The sequence below is a fragment of the Phalacrocorax aristotelis genome, chromosome 2 (assembly GCF_949628215.1).
Source record: "Phalacrocorax aristotelis chromosome 2, bGulAri2.1, whole genome shotgun sequence".
Taxonomy (NCBI): domain Eukaryota; kingdom Metazoa; phylum Chordata; class Aves; order Suliformes; family Phalacrocoracidae; genus Phalacrocorax; species Phalacrocorax aristotelis.
Genome location: NC_134277.1, coordinates 97,415,719 through 97,441,997, shown reverse-complemented (window position 1 = coordinate 97,441,997; position 26,279 = coordinate 97,415,719). Strand labels below are relative to the sequence as shown.

Genomic DNA, 26,279 nt, shown 5'->3' with positions numbered 1-26,279 from the left:
AGAATGTGTGATTGTCATTTAATATATCCACCTATGTTTTAGGTGGGAGCCAATGTGAGTATTCAGACTTTTCAGCTTTTGTCATTCAACATGTATCTGGAATTGCACCAGATTAAGCTGGTTTCCATACAAACCAACAGCAAACACAGGTTCTAATGATACAGGCTTTACAAATCATTAGGAATTGAATAATGCTATGCAAAATGGACACTGCAAAGCAACTTTCTGGATCTATCCAGGACAGACATTTGCTGGAGAGCACGCAGAGCAATCTCGCAGAAGCATTATCACTTACAAAGCAAACTTACCTTGCATTAATGAGGTACTGTGCTAAGCTGATGTTTGCAGGGGATCCTGTGATTGTAACTTGTCGTTCTGCGGAGCCTTCTGTGGCATTAGCAATCTTGATCTGCGCTCCTGACATCTGCCTGATTTCATTTATCTTACTGCCTTGTCTGCCAATAATGCAGCCTATTAACTGGAGCGGGACAAAGACCGAGATTAGTGCCACAGACACAAGCAAAAACCACTTAACTGCAATTTGTAGCATTGATAAAAACATGGTTATGAAAGCCTCAGTATCAAAACAGAAGATTTTTGCTGTGCTGTTTGGAAGGAATAACTAGCACGGTCTATTGGCTCTATGGTCATACGTCTCTAAATAACATTTTGCTGCTACATGGCTATCGGCTCAATAGCAGATTATTTAGCTGTCTTCTGTGGCAGAAAACGACAGCGTGCTGTGGTGCTGATGACTGCAGAAACACAGCCCAGCCTGACTTGCCGGTGGCAGCAGCAAGCCAAGAACAGCAGCTGGAATTCAGGCTGACCAGCCGCTGGGCGGCTTTGCACCGTTCCAGTGCATCCTCTAGCCCTAGACCTCCCTGAGCACACGTCGTCCTTGCTAAGCCAGGTACTGCGCTATTAAAGTCAGTGGGATTTACAGCTCTGTAACTGCAGACAGAAGCAGGTGTAGGAAAAGACTGAAATTTGTCTGCGTGCCTTTACAGAAACTTACCAAAACTCATATGTCATTAATAGAATTGAGCCTGCTTTTGTGTGTGAGTCCCTAGATCCCCTCAACTCTTTTAGTAAAACGGCACTGGTGTTATCTTCAATTAACAGTGTTTTAAAAGTTGTTTAAATGCTCTTGGTGGAGTCACAAGCTTTTGGAATGGTGTACAAGACCTCGAGGAAGTGTTTAGCAGCAGACGTTGCGGCGGGGGTAAGGGAGCGTGCTCACTGTGCCGGGGTGTTGCTCCTACAGCACAGGGAGCCCCCAAGAGCAAGTAGGCACCAAGCCAGCAGCTGAGGATGAGATGTTTTGGCTTCTGCAAGGGTGAGGAGTGGGTCACTTTTTTTTAAGGAAAGATGGGTGCTGAGAAGCTCAGCAATGGCCAGAAAGGGTAGAAAATGGAAACTTTGCTCTACAGGTCTGTTGACACTGGGATGATGTTGCCAGTCTGGCAGGAGGATGTACCAAGATGCAGAGACTGCCTTCCCTTCCCACCCTTCCCGCTGCTTCAGGCCCTGATGTGTCACCCTTTCTGGTACTATAGTACCTGGAGTATCCTGGCAGAAACAGATTCATATTGTCCAGACATTTTATCGAAAGAACCTCCTCTCCCCACACCAGAATAATCCTTGCTTCATGCTCAGGGGCAAGCAGAAAGCCAAAGCGTGTACCTGGGTAGCCAAAACAGAGACCAAGCACAAGAGGAGTACTCACAAGGGGGAAGAAAGGAGATTTCAGGAAACACAGGTTCCTGTCCTGTTCAAAGACGAGGGCCTCGCTGAGCTCCCCCTCCTTATCCTGAGGCCCTGGCTTAGTGTGTGACTGCACGTGCCAGTGCAGAGGGCCTGCGTGAGCTTCATCGGGAAGCCTCTAGCCTGTCTCTGTGCGTGCACGGTTGTGCCTGCATATGCTAGCTGGTAGCAGCACAGGGATCCCTACGTGTCCGCTTCCTGCACTTCAGTCTCACTGGCCTCCACGGTCCGCAGGTAGCGAAGGTGAAGCAGGAGAGAAGAGCACGCAGAGCACAGGTGGTAGCACCAGAGCCAGCCAGTGGTGGGGTTTTTTTAAATCAGATTATGGCATCTGTATGAGGAAAGCAAAGGCAGTCCTATGAGAGCATCATTGTACAGCAAAACTGGCAGGTCTAGATCCACTCTTATCTGTCAAAACCTGGTAATGGATTTCCATAATATTGGTCTCATTAATCAACTGCATGCCATAATGTAGGTATAATTTACCCAAATCTGGTCAGAAGCTTCATTACTGCAGAAGCAGAATGGAGCATAGAGCAGGGAAAAACCTTGGGTTGTCTTTACTAGACTGCTAGCCAGAGTTGTGCCCCCAGGTATCAGGGTGGCTTGAAATGGCCAACAGGAGTGGAAGCTGTCAGTTATTTCCTTCTGCCACAACTAGCATCTAACTGGTTTTGCAATGATGATCTTGAAGCAACCGGTCAAGAATCCGTCTGTTGCTACTGATGATCTTATGAAGCAATGACCAGAGTTTAGACTGTGCAGCAGCTGTTACGGTGCCTGTCACATCTTCAGATTCCTCTGATACTTCTCACATAATGTGCAGATCTGAATATGCTTGTGGTTGCTTTAATAATATGTCCTAAGTGTCAACAGGAAATTGTAGACTGTACATATTCCCTCCATCCAAAGCAGAAGGATGGAAATCTGATAAAATTACTTGGTGTAAAAAACATGCAAAAAGATATTACTTAGAAGAATTTCAAGCAGTCCAGTCCACAGGCGTGGTTGCCATTGTGGCATTCAAAGCAGAAGAACTGCATGGGGCTTCTGTGTCTTCAGACATGTGAGACATAGTCTTACATGTCTGGTTCACCAGCTCTGAGAAGGCACTTGCCAGGTCGCTCAGGACGCTGCCACTTGCACATGCTGGGGGTCCTCTAAAGAGGCTTGTAAGACAGGTGGGTCAGTAGAAAGTATTTGCAGTCTCCTAGCTGACTTCAAGTTAGGTAGTGAGGATTCAGTCCAGCCTGGTCAAGGATATTGGTGATGCAAGCATCTGGAAGAGGGGTTTGGTAACCTTCGTACTGAAGCTCTCCGAAGTCATCCTTTGTTGCTGTGACAACGAGCCGCTTGAACATGCTCTGCAAGCTGTGACATGACCTGCAGCTCACGCAGAATACACTTCTCCATTTGCCATGCAGGAAGGACAGTAGTGCTGGGGTGCTTGGGCTCTCCCTGGGGTGCCTATGCCATTGTGTGTTACTTAATGATGAAATTTGTGCAGTATCTGAATTTTCAAGAGATGACAGGTTCTAGAAGGTGTTCAAGGGAATGGTTTTAATCTACAAGGCTTTGATCAATCAGACCATGGACATTAGATTTTACATAAAACCATCTGTTCTGCCCTGCTTTGAGATGAAGCCATGTCAAACTGCAACCAAACACGCATCTCTTTTCAAGCCTGACCTTTCTAACACTGTCTGCTGCCCCCCATCATTCTGTAGCTGGCCATTTCACATGAGTTGGCAGGCTATGTGTAATTCAGTCCCACAAAGTCCCTCACCACAAAGGTAAGCTTCCCCAGACTTTGAAAGTTGCTACCTTGCATGCAATGCTGCGTGTTTCACAGACATGGGTTCGCTTCTTTTCCAAGATCAGCAGACAGAGTTAGTGTGGAGAGAGTGTGGAGGGCAGTAAACATATAGCCGTTTTCACAGACTTTAGGTGCTGCATTATTTTTGATGCTCACTTGCTTGCTCAACATACAGTGAGCCTTACTGTCACTTATGGAATAAATCAAGAGGAAATTCTCCAGAAACTAAGTGATAAAGCTGGCCCATGTGAAAGAGGAGCCAAACCTGCTATCGACTACACCAAGCCTACCATGCACTATAGTATAATACATATACTATAAATATATATATGTATAATATATATAATACAAACACACACACATGTATGTGGATGTATACGCATATATATTTCAGCTCTCTCAAGACTTGAGCAGAACAGCTCAGAGCAGATGTGCACCTAGCCCAGCAGCCTGCTGCCTCTGATTGTGGCAGTAGTACAGACTTACAAAAAAAAAAGGATAGAAACAGTGTGAGAGGTATAAAACAAAGTTCCCATTGGTACCCCAAATTCCCACCTAAGGCTTACGGACTACATGAGTAGCAGCTGGTATCTCTGTCTTCATGCTCAATAGTTTCTGTGTCTGACAATTTCTTTTTGAACCCGTTTCTCTTTCTGCTGCCCCAGAAAGGCCATAGAAGTGACCTGCAAAGCTAGCTCGTGTGTTGTGTGCAAGTACCACCATTTGTCCACATACCTCAAAATTTCAGCTGATGTCCCCTCCTTCTTGGATTATGAGCACCACGGAAAAACTAGTCCCTTTCCACTTTTTCTACACTACTTCTCTCCCTACCTCAGCGTACCTCATTTCTCCTCATGCAAAAAAACACCAAACCCAAACACACCAGTCCCACCTATAATGTGAATTCCACTTTTTGCCTGCTTTCAGTTTTACTCTGTGCTTCAGTAAAGTTCTGCTCATACCAATGTAAACAGGACTGCATCAGAAGTCTGGACTCTTAAAGGGTGCGACTGGAAGGTCTACTGTGATTCCTCCTGCCCAAACTCTTGATGCTGATAGTTTCTCCCAATACACTATGCCATCTCTGTTTTTTTTCTTCCCATAATGCTAAATATAAATGCTAAATATATATACACACACACACACTTTTTCTCCATAATGCTAAAGTCACTGCCAGAGCCTAATAATAACAACAGCTTTCTGCTGGGTGTTTCCTACAGGTTTTTTCTTCTATGTCCATCACACTGCAGTACTTCTGTGCAGCACTGGGAGCAATCAGACTTTTAGTTTTTGGTTTATTATCCAAGTCCAATGCAGAGTATTGCTTGTCACAGGAAGTGGCACGGAGCTCACTTTCATTTTAAATACAGGTAAAAAGGGTCAGGGAAGTAGCCTCTGCAACTTGCTATCCACAGTCTGGAGCAGTGGGGTTGACCACAGGTAGACGTGGTTCTCCTTGGTTCCCTGCTGCCAACCCAGAATAAGGCCGTTGACTTTGTCAAAGCCTCTGCATTAGTTGAGCAAGCAGGTGCTCATTGTGAAGGAGCCTCTTCAATCACCTTTCATAAGATAGAGGCTTTCTTAGTTCCAGGTTTTGGTTAGGTTTTTTTTTCATTAGAAATGCCAGGGCAGAGTATTCTGTAGGGAGAAAAAAAAATCTCTTGAGGTATGATTACGGTTCTTTACAGACTTACTGCAAGGCCTGGAAAGAGATGCTTAAAGACTTTGTGCCTCTTAAAAACCAATAATAATAATAGTAATAATAATAAACTTCAGTTTCCTTGCCAGGAGAATGCGAAATTTGCACTATAACAATCTCATAGGTTTTGCAAGGAGGTGGACAGCAAACTGAGAAAACATTTTCAGAAATGAGCCTTCTTATTACTTGTTTTGTAACCCAAATGACTCTGCAGATTTGTGTGCGTTTCAATTTATTGAGGGCCCAACATCAGTTCACATCCTGTTCCCTAAACAGAGCAGTAGGTGGTTCTGGAGGGACTTACTTTTCCTGCTCAGAAGTGTTTGTTCCACCAAACATGTCACACTGCTTCTGATGGATATTAAGCCTGTGAAATCTCTCTACTGATTCTTGACCTCATGTGGACAGGTCTCCTGGAGGAATCAATTGCTATTTTCTTAGCTTAAGGGAACACAAAAACCAGGCAATGTTCAAACATATCAAAAGGATTAAAAATGACTTTTTTGATAACACACCTCCTTAAACATGCTTAGCTGACAGAATGTGATTATTTCTGTATTTTTGCTCTGGACATTATCTCTATTACATAGGAGGTTCAGAGCAGTAAGTTTAACTTGTTGAGGTTGAATCCACAGGTCCCTTGCTTTCAGTAGAAGTGCTTTGGCTTACACTACTGCAGGACCTTTCCCAGCCCATTTTGTGTGTGTTATTAAGTCTTCACCTAACCATTGCTTTTAAACCCTCTCACACAACTCTGAAGTTTCTGACCCAGGGCTGGGCTTAGCCAGCAGCTTAGTTTTATAAGAACATGGCACTTGGACTTTTCTGGAAGAGGGCTGTAGGGAGGGCGAGGTGCACTTTTCCTGTAATGTGTAGGTGGTGGGTGGCCTTGTTGGAAGTCACAGCTAGGGTTGGACACTGCCCTTATGTTCTCCTTTAGGGCTTGTGCTGGTTCTCCCCTCCACAGGCGATAGACTGGGGATCTGCAAAGATGAGCGCTCAGTCCCCCCAGTGACTGCTGGTGGAAGTGGCAGTGCCACGTGGATCTCCTTGGAGCATCATGCGGAGCCGAGGCTGGATTTCACTGTGGGCTGCTCTGAGAGCATTTTGCACATGTATGCCCCCCGCCCCGTCGTTTGCAGGGAAGTCCTTCTGGCTCCATGCGGGAATAAAGGCAGTTCTCCAGTATGCCATTTCCAACTTTGATGGATTGACATTTCTGTTTCTATGGAGTATTGATCAGATTTACAGCTTTCTTAAAAATGTTCTTGGTGTTTTCTGAAGGGGAAGTTGTCCTCCTGTTACTTGCCTCTGCCTCTCTCTCCCACATATATGCAAAATATGCATATTTTTTAATAAGACAGGCTTTTGTTAATTTACTCTCAATTGACATTTTGGGGGATTGGATTGTGAAATCTCGCTCCCTACAACTATCTGAAGGGAGGTTGTAGTGAGGTGGGTGTTGGTCTCTTCTCCCCAGTCACTAGTGATAGGATGAGAGGAAATGGCTTCAAGCTGCATCAGGGAGGTTTAGATTGGATATTAGGAAATACTTCACTGAAAGGGTTGTCAGGCATTGGAACAGGCTGCCCAGGGAGATGGTGCAGTCACCATCCCTGGAGGTATTTAAAAAAAATCTGTATACATGGCACTTCAGGGCGTGGTTTGGAAGACATGGTGGTGCTGGGCTGATGGTTGGACTTGATGATCCTAGAGGTCTTTTCCAACTTTAATGATTCTATAATTCTGTCTTAATACATCTATTATATGACCAATCAGGTACACCCAGGGACACCATCTCCTCCATTCCCTTGAGGACCTGCCACTGTTAATGCTACTTTATTCTGGGATTTATGTGAAACACAATTACATAAACAAGTGGTTTTGATGAGGAAAAGGAGATACTAGATAAGGATCAAAGTGACTTCTGAGAAGGACCCGTAGAAATGTCCTCTCTCTTCTCTTTTTGGAGATATTCAGAAGTTAGAAAGGCAAATTCAGAACCCATAAAGGCAAATCTTCTGAATACATTATTTGGAAAGGAAGATTCGGCTTTTAGCACCTGGAAAATAACTTTCTGTAAAATGCATTTCTTTGTTATCCGGTATCTCTTTGTTATTGAGCAACAGGTTAGTTACAATTATCAGCATACTGTATGAAGAAAGCAGCATGATGTTGTTACAGGAATCATTAATAACAGGAAAAAAATTCTGTCACTGCCAGACAGGGAATGAGCAAAATGTATTTTAATAGGAAGCCCTGCAAATTGTAAATGGCTATTATTATTTACTTTCTGTAGACTAGGCTGAAGTCTGAGCTCCTTATTCTCTTTTTGTCTGATTTTGCTCCATCAGATTCTTACTGAGGCTTTGACTTTATGTGCTTATCATTATCTTGTTTTTAAAAAATAAGTGCAGCACATGTAGATATACACTGACTTCTCTGGTAGCTGCAGAGCGTCTAGATATTTCCAAGTCTCATGTTCTTCTCCTGCGCTGGACTTTTGCATGCATAAATATATATGACAAGAAAGCTGGGGACTCATGCAGCACAGGGGATCCCTGGAGTTGGGGCAGGCAGGGGACTGGCCATGTGTAGCCTCAGGGCTGCACCACAGCCCCATGCCAGGGCCTGCAGATTCCTTCCCCTTCAACCAGATAAAAAATCGCCGTGCCGCACCAACTGCCCATCTGTCAAAACTGGGACTAGGAGATGCTTATCAGGAAAGTGAAGTCAAATTACCCACGTGGGCTTTGCTGCACAACTGCTGTTGCTTATCCCTCCCTGACCTCCCTCCGTGCACAGGTTCTGACTGACAGGACATATCTGAAACACGGGTGCTGGCACCTCCTCACCCTGCTCCCTCTCTGCCCCATGTCCCTCCGTCTCCCTCATCTCCTAATTTTTGGCACTGGGCTGCCCGGAGAGCAGCCTTGCTGCAGCAGTGATGGGGCTGCGGGACACCGGTATGCATGGTTACGCCGGGAGACCCCACAGATGGAACCCTCCTGCTGCTGCAGCCCTAGAACAGCCTGGCAGGGCACTGCTGACAGCCCAGGGCACAGGCAGAGTGAACACCTTGGGGAGACGCATGGGGAAACTGCTTTTCCCCCTGCAAAATTCCCAAGCGGCCCCTGATGCCCGACGGGACAGGAGAGCCCTTCTTGCCCTCTGCGCTGGCACTGCAGCACCAGGTGCACGCACACACACACACACGCACGCACACGCACGCAGTGCATGTGGGCAGCACTAATGTCTTGCAGTCCCTTAATGCACACCTTAACACCATATGAACATCAGAACTCCCTTTCACCACCAGTAGAGCCCCTGCAGGCTGTTCCTAAACCTAACCCCATTTTGGCCTTGGATTTGCTCCTTTAGCAAGAACAGCAAGACACACATTGTGCAGCCAGAAAAAGTCTTCTACTAGCACGGATGTGTTTGCTTTTCAGAGGATAGTGCTGAGCCAGGGCATTTAATACCTCCTGGATGAGAAACTTTATATTAGTTTTCTGCTACACTACAGGACACAAGGCCAACTTTCTCCTTCTCTTTCTCCGCTATGAGCCCTGAAAGAAGTCAGAAGAGTGACCTTGGATTTATATCACCGATGGCAAGAGTAGCATCTGCCTGAAAGTGAGATTAAAAAACTTGCACTGATAAACAGGGATAAACAGGGTGCTCCCATAAATTCTCAAAATACAATAAATTGCATAGTAAAGTAGGTACTGATAAATCACATGGGCATCTTTTATGTAACACAAAGCTTACAAAACTACAGCACTCACACCTTCGCTTCTTTGTCACTCTGTATTTTTTCTTACTGTAAATCGTTGCCACTGAGTTTAATAGGGCTTACACAATACTGTAAGTATCTCTTAAGTAATATAATTGCTATTTGTGATCTCACTCATGCTTGAAATCTTTTTTTACTGGAGGGGAAATCTTACATTTTCCAGGTGGCTCATTTGTAATGAAAACTGAAACCTCTCCCCTCCCTGCCTTGTTTGCAATGAATGTGAATAAAACGGGAAGGCATTTTTATATGACACACAGCATATCAGTTGGGCACTTTGAGTAGCTGTTTTACGATTCAGCACTGTATTGCTCATGGAGGCTGGGTCTGTTGACCACAGCTGGTCCAGAGCTGCTGGAGCAGGAATGTTTTTAGCCCTTGTTTTTCAAATAAACCCTTATATTGCACCTTTATATAACTAAAGTAGCTTTTTTTGCTCAGGAAAAATGCTGTCTCAGGTAAGTGCGGGGTGCAGCGGAGACTGGCACAGCACAAGCCGTTGTGGTACAAGCTCTCCTCTCCCTGGCATGGAGGACTCCGGCCCAATGCACAGCACAGAGGGCTGTACATTTTTCCATTTCCTTTAGCCCTTCTACTGAGACCACCCGTGCTAGTGCCACCTGAGAGATGAATTTTGACAACTCATCTACGACCACTGCAAGCAGGAGGCACCCAGGCTTTAACGTAGCTGGTGAGGGACTGCGGCAATGGTACTGTCGTGTAACTAAACCAGCATCACTGAAGACCTGATGCAAGGGGGGGACAGTCACTTCTGCTGCTTCTGTCCAGCATTTCCCTAACCCCTCATACCCCCTCCCCAACAGACTAAATGCTGTACAGTTTGTTCTGGGGACTAGTGTTTACAAATCAGCCAAAGAAGAGAGGTTTCCCCTCGCATGGCAGAGGAGTGAGAGAAGAGAAAGTGATACTGACTATTGGTCCACTTACATCATTGGGAATAGTAAGTTCATGGGAACTGGTTGGAGTAGTGGCATCCAGTCCTATTCAGGGGACAGAGGGAAAATGTTACGCCAGTTGTTTGCAAGAAGGGCAAGACACAATAAATGATATTTTAAAGAAGGAAACATACAGATAGAAGGAAAAAAAAGAGAGAGGAGCAAGGAAAAATAGAGAACTGCTAGCGAAACAGAAAAGAAAGCAAGAGATGCAAAACTCAGAGGGCTGGACTAGTTTTAAATCAGTCTTATTTTAATTAACCTTTAACCCACCAAAGCAACAAATGTCACATGAGATTCCACAGGGTCATAAAAAGCTTCTACAAAATGAAGGCTTTCCCCTAAAATTAGTCTCTGAAGTTTGTTCTAAACACATCAATTGAGAAGTTAATGGATGGCTGAAATTTGACCTGTCTACCAGGAGTTCTAGAATATGGAAAATAGAAGTGGGAGTCAAATGAACAATTAGCAGAACAAAATACATAGATATATGAAAAAGAAAAATTAATAAACGAACATAAGGATGAGGAAACCAACCTAGGAACATTTGGAAATTATATGTGGGATTAGTTGCCGAAGTAATGTTTGGAAGGGTAATTTTTGAAGGGGAATGTACAAAATAGTCTAAGCTGCATACATTTGTTTGTAAATTGGGTGGACAAAAGGAAAATGCTCAGGAAAAATGGAATTATTGATCTAACACACAGTAACATTACAGAAACATACATCTCACAAATATAACCAGGGTAAGATTAAGGAGCAGCATGTTAATGACAAGAATAAGGAAAATACAAAGCTAGGAAAGGCAATTTAGTATGACTTGTAGATATTTTATCAGATACATCATGAAGAAACAAACATATATTTTGGACGTCATGTCTCTTTCTCTCCTCTAGCTTTTTTTGGTGTTTATTATTATTATTATTATTATTATTATTATTATTATATAATCTGCAAAGACATGCCCAAAATACTCATTTCCAACTAGAAAAGATGGAATAGAAACAGTCTTACAAAAAGGTGACTCACCTCCATTTTACTTATGTTTACAGTCAAGAGATGCATATGCTTATTTTCCATTGAATATAAAACAATCAAGTTCCTCACAGAATTTGATGTATTTGATAAAATGTTATTTGCCGTACAAAGCATGTACCAGTACATATGTACTTCGGGTTTGTGTAGTTCTTAGATGCCTAGCGTGTATGTAGTGAAGTACAGTAAAAATTATTTATTGCAGGGTTAGCTGACCTCTCCCTCTTGAATCAAGAATACAGCTTCAGCTTTAATAAGTACGGACCAAATTTGCAGACCTTAATTTAAGGAAATTTCCATTGCATTTTGTAGCTATATCTACATATCTCATAGGAAAAGAGGTATTTGTCCCAGCAGTGATGATTACAGGTGCTCTCAAGGCTTTTGGCTCTGCAAGGAATGCGAGTTTCAGCGTGCCGTAATTTCTTTAATCAGTATTTCTGTACCATGATTACATCCTGTTTTCCTGTGTTTGTTTCTTTCTGAACCATGTTACCAAACTGGAAATTTGACAAGATTCACGCCCAAGTACTTCACTCAGGACCAACTGGTACATACTGTGTGGTCCATAATAACTTCACAAGGGCTGAAGAAAAGAAACTCAGGGCTTTTAGCCAATGGCACAAATAAAGCGGTTTTGATTAAATAAATGTAACAAACAAAGCATGTTTTAGTAATGATGAAAGGAACTTTAACAGAGGCAAGGGTGGGGGGAAGAACAGAGATTAATGTGTAAAAACAGAAGGATCACTGGTCATTGACCACATTTATTATTAAAATGATGTAATGACCACGGGAAACAAAGCTGTTAAGAAGAAGGACATCCCCAGGGGGTCATGGGTACGTACCAGGGAAACCAGGGGTGGTCTGCCCAAGGGGAGTAAAGGGGGGATGCTGCATAGCCAACTGGTGAAGCTTGGTCAACTGCAGGGCAGGATGGGAAATTAGAACTAACCAATCAAATGGAATTATTTCAGAGCAGAGAAACCATCTTATGTGTTCTAAAACTGGATTAATTAAAATTATATTGGAAAAACAAAAAGGTTTAATCATTCATTCTAATCTACCGTAGAGGAAAAAAAAAACCCAAACAACCCAAACTGGTTATAAATGACATCTCTACTGTTATTACATGTAATGGCTATTGTTAATATTAACTAATTACTGTAGAATTACATATTAAAAGAACTCAAATATATCACATGCAAAGAAAGACCAAGATAACTGTCATTTGTTCCTGGGCCATTGTACTTTCTAGCAATTATTACAAAATGTAAGAGATGCAGCTGAGCTAACACGTGGCTCTACAGTGTGTTGTTCAGAAAGGTGTCCTTAGGCCATATCTTTATTGCTAACTGTAGAAAGCAAATGTTGCCCAGAACAAATAGGAGGGAGAGGAAGAAAAAGGTAGTAATTTACATGCGCAGGACTCACGTCTGGATGAGGGATGGCATACTGCCCCTGAATCGTGAACGCCTGAAAACAACAAGCACAGTTAAGACACAGGTCAGTCAGGTGGGACAAGCAGTCTCCCTGTTTTCATCAGAAAAGCTCCTCCTGGCTCCCCAGGGGAATGCGACCCACACCGCTTTCAATGCTGACCAAAGCTTAATTGTCTTGTGCTGCTTGATTACACTTGGCGTGGGACAGGAAGACCCTGGTCAGACTGCCTGCACACCCCTTGCAAGCAGGGGATGCCAACTGCCACTGCCTGAGCTCTGGTGACCCTGCTCCTCAGGACCGCTCTTCAGCCCAGCTCCGTCTTCTGGGAGCAGAGCTGGGGACACCGTGGGGGCTGAGGAGCTTGTGGGGTGGCCCCTTCCAAAAGCACGTGAGAGAGGAGGGATACAGTGGCATGTCTGGCACTAGTTAGCGTGACCCTTCGTCTCTCCTGCTGACTCTGTTCAACTCTCTGTAATGGCCTACAAAGAAAGAACTATAGAGAGTTTATAATTTTCTATTATATCCTGTAGGGCTTTTCTGAATGCAATGGCATGTCAGAAAAATTTTAATGTGCTTGTTCTTAGATAGAAAGGAAAGCAGAAGGACAAATTATAGCATATAAATATTTGTAGTGGGAAAATTATAAACAGGAACAGAGCTGATTAGCTTAGTTTTTGCAAAATGCTTGTTAGACAAAAGGCCTCTTAGAAGGTAATGAATCCTCTGCAAATGATAAAACAATTCATTTAATGGAGTTGTGATATTAAAACCTTTAATGCCCCAACTGCTTAATGCACATTTCTGCAGCAGAATTTCCCTTCTGGAGAAGGAACGTTTCATTTAGTTTTTAAATTAGTTATAAAGCAAGGCTGCAATCCGGCAAACACTATGCACATGAGCAGTTTTCAGGCAGAAGTGTGTGTGACTGGGCCTAATTGGGTGCTCATGGGCATACATACTCACATGCATCTACCGGGGATGACCATTACAGATGGCTTATAGGTGACAAGAAAAGGTTCCAGTTCACCAAAACAGGGGCTCACTGCTGTCAGTGGCTCATAAGCAAGCACATATTCAAGCAAGCAAAGCATGTGTTTAGGTGTTTTACCAAATGAGGACAACCTTAAGGAGATGCTACACTGCTTTGCTGAGTCGGGGCTCTGTGCGTAGCCAAGCACAGGAGCAGCCTCGGAGAGGTTATAGCTGGAAATAGCGCTGGGCTGGGGCTTAGGTCCATGAGCAAACAGCGAGTCTGGAAACCACGCTTTGGCCTCTGAGCCTCTGTGCTCAATCACAAGTGTCCTTTCTCATCTTGGTTTTGCTTCAAACCCAGCTGACAGAACACCTTTTACATGGGTGCTTGGGAAGCAGCGGTCTGCAAACCAGCAAGAGACTACTGCAAAAAAATCACCAGCGAACATAATAGAAGTCACCCCTTTCCTCATGACTCTGCTTCCTCATACTTCCACATATATATACGAGGAAGCAAACAAACTGGAGAAATAACAAAAATAATGAACAGTCAGAGCTTAGACTGGCTTTTATTTGGTTCTCAGTGAAAACCATGATGACAGCATGGACAAGACGGATCTTCTATTTTCTTTCCCAGGTTTTTTTTTTTAAAAAAGGCTCTTCATTTCTTAGGCTTCCAAAAGGTCATTTGATTGATTTAGGTTGAGAAAAACTGTCTTTGACCGCTTCACCCCTTGCCAGAGGAACTGTGCCCTTCTGTGGCCGAGGCATACTAAGCACAAGCCGGGTAGAGGCTACTGACACATCTGTACTGTCATGTTTCACTAAGGACATGAGCTAAGGGTCTGCTTCCATCAAAGTCAAGGGCAACTTTTCTACTGACACACTGACATTAGTAACAGCAGGAATGACCTGGTCTACAAATCTTCCTCAATTTAAACCATAAAACTGCTATGAGACATAAACGCTGTACAGCAATGTAGCACAGTGGGTAGAAATTTTCACTTTGTTTCTATCAGGCAGCAGTGCTGGATTATTCTTTTCCTTTTTAACCACTGCATATGCTAAATATTGGTAAGGGGCAGAGCAGGGCAGGACAGTGTTCACCTTCCTTTTAGTTCTGTTGTGCAATATAGGATCGAAGAAGCACAAGAGAATTAAAAGCAATACTTAAAGAAGAAGAACCCCAACTTGTTAAGGAAAACTAGAAATTTGATTTTGCTAGTGTTTCTTGATATGCAAGCATTAAACAAACCAAAACCTTTCAAGATAGCCATGACGTAATTTAGGATGGAAAAATAACTTCTGATGGCATAGCCAAAAGGTTGGATGGAATTAAGACTGCTGATAAAATTTTATTTTCAGTATTAATTTCCACTTAAGAAACCTGGTTAAAGTGTCTTTCCATATTGATGCCCAAACACACCTTGACTATTTTCTTAAAAGTCTGCTTAGTCAGAGCACACAGAAATTCAAAGCACACAGAAAATGTCTGTCTTCCACTCTTTCTCACATCAACAGGGCTGCATTAGAAAAGTGAGAACACTTTTTTTAACTGATAAAACTGAGGACGACAACAGCTATTAGACCTTAAAATAGGACACTTTCAATTATTTATACAAACTGCTCAGAGCACTCTAGCAAATGGTTTCAATACCTTTGAGTAATCATATGCAGAGACAGTCTTTGAAGGTAATGGCAATTACAGTACTAGTAACATGGGTTGCTGCATATATACACACAATTTTTTAAAGGAAAGCACCGCAGTGTAAACTTACATATACGGAGTAAATTATTCTGAACTTTCAGTCATAGACCAATTTCTGGCAAATTGTTTTAAATTTCAATTCAACTTTGGTCACTTAGGAAGCAGATTTCTTATTTTGAAGACTACTAAGAGCGGTAGGCTTGAACACCAGCAATTGAATGCTACTATATCCAGATTATGAAAATCTGGATATACATCACAATGTATCATTACAAAGTAGAAGGTAAAACTGTGAGACAAACATTCAGAGAAAGCTCATTACAAGGGCCTGTCAGAAGCAGTGGCACTTTGGCGTATGCTTGAGATGTACAGGAGCTTCCTTAAAACAGGCAGATTGTGGTGCTGGAGGTCGTCACACTGCCAACAATACCAGCAGCACCTTGTGCCCACCGCCCCACCAGGAATCCCCTGTCTGGCCTCTCATATGGCCTCTGAATTGCCTAAGGAGGTGAGACATGGTCTCTAGGGCTGCTGGCATGGCAGCCCACAGCCCACAGCCCACACCCCACCGCAGAGTGATGACCTGGGCTGGGCTATGGATGGGAGGTGGGACCTGCCTGCAGGTGAGTGGCTCTTCCCACTGGGTAACTATTTAAAAAGAGGTCTTGCCATCATCTCGGGGAAAAGATTTGGCTGGGTGGGGGTGCCTTACTGCCAGAGAGGCGTCACTTATGTGAATCCTGAGAGATGGCTGCCTTCCTTTAGTCCAGGTTTAGGAGACCAGTTTCCCCCTGAGTTGGGCAGGGCTTGCAGCATCTCACTCCTCCACCATTGCACATATCTGGGCAGTGCTGCTATATGGGTCCTGTTGTGAGCCTCCTATGACGTTTTTAGGGGACATACCAGCTGTGTTCATTGCTAGCTCTTCAGTTGCTAAAACTGCATTCCCCCGCAATGGATGATGGCAGAACAAATTCCTGCCACGTCTCAGCGGCACATTGCAGACCCATTTCAGAGCATTATCAAAAGACAAGGAAGAGTTACATTGCACATGGGGTTTTAAAGGCTGATGAGAACCCTGACTGATATAGCTTAAGATAAAGGGGGAATCATCAAAACTTACTATATAAAAAAGAAACAGGAATGCTGTTCTTTTGTTATCAATCAGGCTGTTGCATGCCACGGTTCGGAAGGTCTACATCTGCCTGTATGTAGTTCCTGTAACCTCAGAACCCCATTGCTACTTGGTCCTGAGGGACTATAAGCAGCAGCAATTATGTGTGTGTGTAAATTTTTCCTGCAGAATGCACTATATGGTCCTAAAAAATATGAAAACTGTGAGAAAAAATATGCCTTCCATGAACAGAGATATGCTCCTGTTTGATCATCTCTGAAAATTGACAAAACTTGCAGTGGACCTGCAAGTTAAGAATGAAAAAAACAGCCCCTACAATAAGCAGTTGTGTCCCCGTAAGAGGTCATCTGATTTGGGCACCTCTCAATTTGGAGAAAGCCACACTTTTCTTAATTACAGAAGTTAATTTTAAGTCTTGGTAAAATACCAGTCATCACAATTTTGCATCAAGTTTGCAATGCAGTGTTCTCCTTTCCTGCAAACTGTAAGCACACAGAGTAGACAAAGCACATCAATACTATACCAGGCAAGAAAGAGTAAAAGTTGAAAACTAACAGGCGCTGGCTGAGGCTGGGCCAAGACGGTGTGGTTTCCAGCTGAAGCCAAAATGGTGTCTGCTCTTACCTGGCCACCTGCAAAAATGATAGGTGCAGAGGCAGGTTTGGGACGGTAGGGTATGGTGGCACCTTTGGGTGGGGACTGCAGACAAAAACACAAAGTGATCAAAATGCAGAATGAAACAGAGCTCATGTTAAACAATCACTCCTTATCTTGGTCACTTCAGACAACAAGGCATGCAGGTAACTCAACCCAGGTCATCCCACCCTGCCCTCCACCCCAACATCCAAAAAGCAAGCTGGAGGCCGGTTGTCTGGGCTTCGAGGGGAAGAGCTGAGGTCTCGACTACACAGCCAAAACAGGCAGTGCTGGCACTCGTGGCTTCATTACCTCCACTCTCAGATGAAGCTATAAAGCTTCATTCAGCATGTCATGGCATTTCAGGAAACATGGGCACAATTTTGAAATTTGTCAATGTTTTGGAAGGCTCCGGCCTCTGCTCTCCCTTTGTTAAGACGGAGCTCATCTCCTTCGTACCCATCTTTCCTACCCTGCTACGCATCAAGGTTTCTTGTTTTACCCACTCAGTTAAGTCAGCTGTTCAATTGCAAATGACCAGCCTGATTCTGCCTTGTGTCTGACTGATCTGGAAGATCCGAGAAGAATCCTCACAGCTTGGCATGCATGAAAAGGGAGTTTGTTCCCTGTAGCCCAAGGCAAGGACCCAAAGGGAAAACCCCTGACTGAGGCTAACTTTCTCCTTGTAAATAAAGCAGGAGCATGTGTCTGTAAAAAAGGCTTCAAGCTGTCTGTGCACCACCTAGCAGAATGGTGCCCTGATTTCAGTGTATTAACTACAACTAAAGAAGCTAACAATGATATCACTTCCATTAATTAATAGCACATAATTAGCTATTTCATGTCAATGAAGGTGTTTGTTGCCAAATTAAATATATGCTAAAAACTAGAACACATTCATTTTCTTCAATGTTTGAAGCAGTAAACTGTAGTGAAGCCAGTACCTTCTTAGTGCTGCTTGTGATGTGCCTAATGATAAAATGAAGTACTTCTTATGTCAAAACTGGTTATTTAAAAAGTGGGAAAATAGGACTGTGTCCCTCTGATTTTGCAAAGTGGATTCTCTCATCTTCTTTAGCAAATAACTACTTATTTCACGAACGTCACTTGGACAACGGATTACCCTCTGTATTCACAAGGTTGGTAACTATTACCATCATATACTCCATCTCTAACAAAATAAAAATATTTAATATTATCTTTCTGTTCACTTGCATTTTTATAAAGAAATTCTTTCCTCACAGTAGTCCAGCAAATTCTGAAGCAAGAGTCAGTTTTACCCAGTAAAACACTAGGGATTTATTAGTTTTTATGCTTTTATTTGCATTAGGCTGTATGACATTTTGATGCATTGCATACTTCTGAACAGCCAATAGCTGTAGTGCTGTCTGAAACACTCCACTGTTTCTCTCCTCTTTAAAGAATAACAGAGCAGCAGGGTGTCAGATATCATCATGAGACAGCCCTTGAATAGACTTAGGTAAAAAACCAAACCAAAACAAAAAAGCACAAAAAAATTTTCCAACAGGAAAATACGATAAAAGCAGAGGATTTTCACGTTCCTTGTCAAAAATTATTGTTACTAGGTCAAAATACTTAATTTTGATTTGCTGAAATATTTTTTTTCAAACTTCTACTGAACTTAATCGGTTGAGAAATGTACTTGCACAAAATTATGGGCATTTTCAGCAAGGGTTAAAATGCCCAGAGTTTTATATAAATTAATTTTGTATCATTTAATCTAAGAGCCAAAAAACTGCCGTCAAAATGAAACATCCTGGCCTTATGCGATGAACCGACCCTGACAAAGCAAAAACTCCTGGTAAATCTACATTACACTAGTCAGATTTATTTCTATTTAAAACAAGACCTAGATCTTTTCTGTGCTATTCTGCATCAGAACAAAATGCTTTTCTCTCAGAATGGGCTGCAGCTCCATGCTGGACCTGGTTTGTTGTTTGACAGTGCCATGACACCCTGGTCTTTGATTGCTAAACCCTGCTGTGAGGGGCTCTCAAACACCAGGAAGGGGCACTAACAGAGTCCTTTTGAAATCCCTGGCTTGGGAAGGGCAGGCAGCACCCCTGGGGAACCCAGGGCAATTGAAAATTAATAATGTGTTTGAGCATCTCCCAAGTGAGAGGTGATATACCAAACACTCACTCACCTCCAGCATAACCACGCATATTTGTTTCACGCACTGGATAATGGCGTCGGGGGTGCCTGATATAGTCACTGCGCGCTCCGTTGAGTTTGGCAACATGTCCCCTGCCACCTGCACCTGGGCTCCTGTGGACTTGAGAGGAGACAAAGCAAAGAGAGCGTCACCGTCGGGCAGGCAACGGCACCTCTCAAAAGCCGGTGATTCACTGATGTGATGGAGGGGATGGACCTCTAAATTTTTGTCTTTGCTTTGACAGATATGTGGTAAAGCGCGTATGTAAACTCATGCCCAGACAGGGTAATTGGGGTCTGGCAGGACATGGATTTGCTTGTTCAGCCAGTCTGCAAACACTCCCGTCCTAGGAAGATTAGTCCTCAGGAGCTGTTAACGAATCAAACTGTGACCTGAATTTCAGGACAAGCCTTTTAACCCCCTCAAAGACAGATGGTTGCAATGCTGACTAAAAAAAGAAAAAGGTGAAATAAAGTACTTTTTAATAATAAAAAAATAGAAAGGAAAAAAATGCTGATAGCAGAAGAAGGTCTGCTAATCAAATGAGCTGCAGATGAACGGCTCTTTAATTCACTAATGGCTGACTTGCTTCTTTGGATGAGATCTGGGGCTGCCTTATGCTCTGAAAAATTTAATGTCGTTACAGAAGCACTTCTAAATTATAATTAATGTTGATTAAATATATGCACATCATCAACTTTTCGCTCATTAATGAAGCCAAGGAGGTAAATGAGCCAGTTTTGTTTTATTTTTTTAAAAATTTGATCTTGGCACTAATGTATCTTAGTTAACAAAAAAAACCCCAAAACAAAATAACCCAAAACAAAAAAAATACATAAGGCCAAAACAATCCCTAGCATTATTTCACAAACATCCTGAAAGACCTTTTCAGTCAATAGGAAAAAACCCAGGCATTTCATGTTGAGTTAGTACTTTCATGTATTACAAACAAAATCTATTCCTGACTGTTATTGTAATGCAATATTTTGGGCTTTTTATAAAAAGTATTTTCAGTAACCGTTGACTTTGTGTTAGTCAGCAAGGAGTTAATTTATTTTCCTGCTGGTTACATACAACACATGTTATTCTTCTTTCCAGAGACTGATTAAATTACTGATTGCATCTTCTGTTCATTAGTGCTGTTTAAGGCCAGAATATCAATTCCTTGCTCTATAATAGGCTTTGGAATTTTGCCGTAATTTGATCAATCAGTCATACTTTTCTTTTCTTTGTAATCTTATCTTGAAAATAGTACAGCAACACTATGTGTTGTTCCTTGGTACATGACTGGACACAAAAGACCATCCCTCGTACAATTGCCTCTCAGTGTGTTGTGTGATGATGAAATTAGACCACATCTAGAGCTGGATGCTCCTTTTTTTTTCTGTTTGATCGTGTTTGCTGTTTAACGTACAGTTCTGGGTATCCACGCATCTAGCACAAAATACTCTGCCAAATGCTGCAGTCATTTATGTGTTTGCTTCCAGTGCCAATCTTGTTTAGTCTTTGATTTTGGTCATATGTCAGCAACGAAAAAATGAATAATATATTGTCCATTACCCTTATGCTTAAGAAAATGTGCAGCGTGACTTCCCGCTCCATTAGCCTTATCAAAACACCTATTTGGACAAACTCTATCCTTTTACTTCCTTGTACTAGACTAGGAGGCAATTGCTTCTGAAACTATGCTCACCAGTCATTTAATGTACACAGACCAACAGACCAATCTCACCTTTAGAAACCTGTCCTAAAAGCCCTCACTTAGTGCTATGCATGAGGTTACCAATATTTACAATAAAATCTGAAGTATCAACTGCTGTAAAACCTAGAGCCAAGCACTCACCAGCACATGGTTCACAGTCATACCTACTCCTATTTTAACACAACTAAGAAATTGGCTGGATTCCTGCCGCCTGACAGCTCTCCTGGACACCTAAGAGATCCGGAGGACCAAGAGAAAGCATGTCTTGTGGCTGAGGTTGCCTCCAACCATGTGCTCTGACAGTAGCTACGCCTTTTCCAGTGGCAAGGCTGTAGCCTGGTTTCACCTGCTGCCTGCCAGGGCGAGGAGGTGCAGCTGCTTGGCAGGCTTTCTGACTCTCCCAGACACGAACTGCTGCAAACCCCAACAGTCCGGTGGCCATGCAGAATCTGAACCTGAAATGCCCCATGCGTAAGGCAAACTGAACACCTTCCTTCCAGCCAGGAAATGCACTTCAACACACAAGTGTCTTCTCCCATCTACCCAAAGTTCTCTGACAAAGCTTTTTTTTGGGATTAAAGAAAAAAAGGGAGAGGGTTTGCTCTGACCCTAACATCTGCACAGAAATTATGTTTTCTTTCCCTCAGTGTCATCAAGTGACTCCTTTTTCCCACATCTCAAAAGCTGGTTTGACAATGAGGACTACCGAGAGGCGTAGCTCCTGGACTCTGATGAAAAATAAAGTAACAGCATTCGAAGGAAAAAAAATCTGATTTGTAACTGCCTTTTATTTGCAGGTCTCAGTGAGCACAGAGACCCCCTTCAAATGGCAGGGCTCTGAACTGTTTCTCTGTGAGTTTACAGCAGACAACCTATGCATGTTTTCATGAACGCAGTTTACAAAGCGAGAGGCACGTGGAGGAACAACATGATGTTCACCTGGCAACAAAAACCCTGAAACATCTTTTGGCAGCTCTGTGAGCTAATGGAAGCAGTACCTGCTGCTTGTACTTCCCTGTATGCAAGGAGGGCAAAGACTCTTTCAGTAGTGGCCAAATCCTGAAAGGTGAACATAAGCCTTCAGAGGGAACTTCGTTAAAAAAACTCCTGGGACAATCAAATTGGAATTGAAATAATTTGGAAGAACTTGAAAGCCAACAGGATAAGACTCTTAACTGTCCTCTATCATCTCCTTTCCTTCCATGGCTACCATAAACTAACATTTCATAGCAAATGCTGGATATAAAATTTTCATCAAAGGATTTTCCACTCCCTTTTGACATTTGTTCAAATTTTCTGTGATAGAAAAATATCCGTTAACTTTTTTTCACATTTGAAATGAAACATAAAAGCTCACTGAAACCTACTGTCTTGAATCTACATTTTAGATAAAAAAAGGAAGTCCACTTCGGTAAAGCCTGTCAAAAGCTTCTGTTTTGACATAGTCAAATGGAAAAAAATGATCAGCATGTTATCTTGATATTCAACACCTCATCCCATGTTGGAATGAATATCAAATTTTGAAGGAATAGTGTCACTTTCTCCAGAATAAACATCCATTTTTTTCTGAAATGTCCTACTCAGATTTTCTCTTCATAACTGAGCATGTACCTGATTTTCTTGTCTGACTGATTACAAACATTGGACCCTTGGCTTGGCATGTGCTATGTTGTTACAGCCATGGATGGAAGAATTAAAACTGGTACCATATGATAATTTTTGCATTCCTGGTTAAAGGAAAAGGTGGCTGCTAGCACAGCACATTGAATGGATACCTTTAGATAAAATTTAGATTAAAAAAACATCAATATGGGTTTGGAATACATGAAATCGGGTCACCTGCAGCACAGTGAGATTAGTGAGAAATGGGAAAGGAGTATGAAAATAAATTTTTTCTAAAAAGTAGATCAAGCATTTGGTCGACTAACCTGGACTCCCCAGTGCTACTTGGGCCTCTCTCTGACTGCAGGGGTGGCAGCTAATTGAGAAATGGCTCAATGCTCCAGCTTGGGATCTCCTGAGGACTGCCTGGGAGGGGGCTGCGCCTGACGAGAAACTGGACGAGCCATTTCTGTCGCTGAACTGTTGCTTCGCTAAATTGTGCATGAGAGATTAACATGTTGTAAAGCTGTTTCTTTATTTCATGCTTGGTCTTTAGCTTCAAGGAAGGTAGAAGGGTACAGCTGTGCTGGACCCCGGCTTTCCTGAGAGCAAGGCTTTTCCAGGCTTTTCACTCAGCGCACGCTCACATTTGTGCGATGAGCAAAGTGCAGCATCCGATGGTGTAAGAGCGCGCTGCAGTAGGACACTAAGCTAGCCAGCGCTTCCGGCAGATGCTTTCCAAGACTTACCTCCCTGATTTCTTTGATTTTGGAACCTCCTTTCCCTATAAGGGATCCACACTGACTTGCCGGGACGACGAGCCGCAGAGTTACAGGCGGTTTGCTTGTCACCGTGCTGTTCGTCATTGAAGCGTTAATGTCCTGTAATCATAATGTCAGTGAGAATTAGTGGAGGATTTGTTATTCCTGGTAAGCACTGAAAGGCTCAGAGCAAATGCCTGGGCTGCTCATGGAGACCTGGGGAGTGTGCAGCTAGCCGTGGTTTCCTTGTGCTGCAGGTAGAGCTGCCGGCTCAGCTGGCGGTACGCCGTCAGCACGAACCGCACAAGTGGCTTGTGCCAGAGGAACCCTTTTGCAGTCTGGCATTGCAGGTCCACGCTGTGGGACCAGAGGACAGTTTCTGAGGCAAGACTAGGAGGAGGAGGAGGTAGTATCTGTCATTAGACCAGCCAAAGGAGATGGAAAAGACAAAGAGGCTTTTGAGTTCACAGGCCCCCAGATCCTGATCTGGACTCTTTTCAACTATCTCAATTAGAATATTTCTACTATATGATATGTTTTTACATTTCAGGCAATTTCTGGTCAGGTTTGATAAAAAGGAAAAAGGTTAAAAAAGGAATGATAAAGAATCTGTGAATAATCTGAAGCAGAGAAGATTAGATTATTTTCATAAATGTTTTGCTGCCCCCCAGGTTTAATTTCTCCTTTGTAGCAGATCCATAAGTATTTGTATTGCTAAACAATTTCTAAAATCTTTTCCATCACAGCTACGTAAACAGAGTACAGAGAGCTCAGCAGAACAGCGATTACCTGTATCCAGGTAATGTAACCTATATCTGTGTATCTCATTATCTAATGAGACTACTTATAGGTTCTCACGAGCATTTCAATATACTACTTGTTGCAAGGTTTACATTGTTTTAAATATATTTTGTTTGTTCAAAATCTTCTACGCAAGACAAACCAATCCCTCTAAAGTCTTTATCACAGCGGAAAAGATAAAGCTTCCCACTGATCGATGGGATGCTGTTGAGAGCACTTAGGATGACAAAAAAAAAAAAAGCCACAAGCTGCATGGCAACCGCCCAACAACTCATGAGAATCTCAGTGTGGTTTGCTTCACGTGGGCATGCATAAAAAATACCAAAAATCCCTCAAACCATGAGTCTCACGCATGCACCTTTTTTGTTTTGTTTGAAGGTAGCTGCGATAACCGGAGCTGGGCCAGACACTGTCTGCTCTGGGATATTAAATTCTTTAAATGGCTGAAGAAACCTTCAACAAAAAGATATACGTGAAAAATAACATTTGGTAGCTACCTCATTTGTAATTTCTGAAACAGTACTTTATTTTGCCTCCAAAGTGTTACAGCTACCTCATTTTATTGACAGGAATAATTATAGAAACCTAACTGATTATGAGAGACATTTTTCTTTACCACTGTTCTTTTAAATATACCAGAAGCCAATTGCATTAAAACTAAATACAGATATTACAGCATATAACTGCAGTACCTTATCTGCAAGGAGTGCCAATACCCTTTTGCTAATATCTACATGAAGAGTCCAGACTATCCTCTAAAATCTACAAGGGTAAATATGCATAAAATGTAGTCAGATGCCTGAATTTCAGATTTCTTTGCCTATTGCTAGCTACAGAACTTTCAAAGACAACGTGGTGTTTCGTGGTGGGGTGGAGATCTGATGCTGTGCAATGTTCAATGGTTTTACGAGAAATGCAGTGTTATTTCCACTGGGTACTCGTTTTGGTGGGAACTGGCAAGGATTATCTCTATTAATGATGCTCTCAGCATTTGTCAGGATAAGAACTTAGAGCAAAGCATATTTTTTTTGTGTGTAGAGGGCAGGGAAACTGCTCTCTCCAGGTCTCCATGGATTGGAGGGTGTTGTACCATACACGAAGCTGGCTCTTAAGCTAGAAGAAACAGGGATAGGTGCAAGATGGGTAGGAAATAAAGCTGAGAAGGAGATGACAACAGGTGGTTTTAAAATTGGGCTGGACAGAATAACTTGTGTGGTTCTGCAGGATTCAACCTAAAATCATTATTATCCCATTAATAACTGGTAAGGAAAAAAAATTAGCATTCTTATAAAATATACCATGCCACAAAACCAGGGCACTTTATCAACATGTTGAAAGACTGGAATATCACAAAGGAAGACCTGAAAATCCATGAAGGATTGGAGAAATATAAATGTGATTAATATTTGCAGTATAAAAAAAGGGTCATCTGTCTGGGGGCTGACGGGAATGTCTGCTGACACCGAAGAGGTTCCCACTGAAAACACCTGATCAGGAGCGGGTAATACCCACCAGGCACAGCATGGCTGTGTGTAAAACATTACAGTAGGAGGAGGTGAGGCTTTTCCAGGAGCAGTAGGGATATGTTAACCTGATAGCCAGGACAGAGGACTGTTAGCACCATTAAATAAGCTCTTGTGGAACTTCATTTGCAACGTATCCACAACTGATACATACTTTTAACGCAAACTGTACCTGGGAAAAGGTAGAAAGGGACTACTAGAGTCACGAGGGGGTGGGGAATGCATCCTCTGAAAGACTGAGCTTTGCTCACTTACTCTGGCAAAAGCAAGAGAGTGAGGGGATAAAAAGGGTTTCTAAAAATATGTCTAAGAGGGGGATTCTGAGGGATGGAAAGGGAAGAGTTATTTAAACTAATGGCCAGTGCTGGCACAGGAACAAAGCTGTATAAACTGCTCGCAAATAAATTTAGGTGAGGAGTGAAAAGAAGGTGCCTAATTATGAGACAGCTGAGTTTGTGGATCCAATATCAGGAAAAAGTGAGAAAAAATATAACTAGTTTTTGATCATGCTGTGAAGGAGGCTGCAAGTCATGCTGCTTATGCTAGAAGACAACTGCATCTGATGACCCACAAGCTCTCTTATAGTCCTGTTACTCTAAATGTGAACAGTCACCATGTATGAAGCACATGCTGATGTTTCCCATAGATGCCAGCATCTCCCAGTGCTACGGGGAGATGTGGAGAATAACCTCACTGACGTGGAGAAATAAGTACTCATAAGAAAGGGATTAAAATCCCTTCAATTTAATTA

The 26,279-nt window shown here is 42.7% G+C and overlaps 1 protein-coding gene across 12 annotated transcripts in view; it reads right to left on the bottom strand.

Moving 5' to 3' along the window:
* LOC142053177 (poly(rC)-binding protein 3-like) overlaps positions 1 to 26,279 on the bottom strand; it is a 429,523-nt gene that overhangs the window by 20,169 nt on the left and 383,075 nt on the right. For 7 of the 12 annotated variants that reach the window (XM_075084436.1, XM_075084431.1, XM_075084441.1 and 4 more), the window contains 7 exons: positions 23,193 to 23,324; positions 19,131 to 19,259; positions 16,883 to 17,026; positions 12,489 to 12,545; positions 11,918 to 11,993; positions 10,027 to 10,079; positions 309 to 478 (listed from right to left, as the gene is read on the bottom strand). In XM_075084436.1, coding sequence (XP_074940537.1) covers positions 309 to 478; positions 10,027 to 10,079; positions 11,918 to 11,993; positions 12,489 to 12,545; positions 16,883 to 17,026; positions 19,131 to 19,259; positions 23,193 to 23,324 — 761 coding nt within the window. The remainder of the gene's footprint in view (positions 1 to 308; positions 479 to 10,026; positions 10,080 to 11,917; positions 11,994 to 12,488; positions 12,546 to 16,882; positions 17,027 to 19,130; positions 19,260 to 23,192; positions 23,325 to 26,279) is intronic. The other 5 variants (XM_075084443.1, XM_075084442.1, XM_075084437.1 and 2 more) reach the window with 2 other exon arrangements.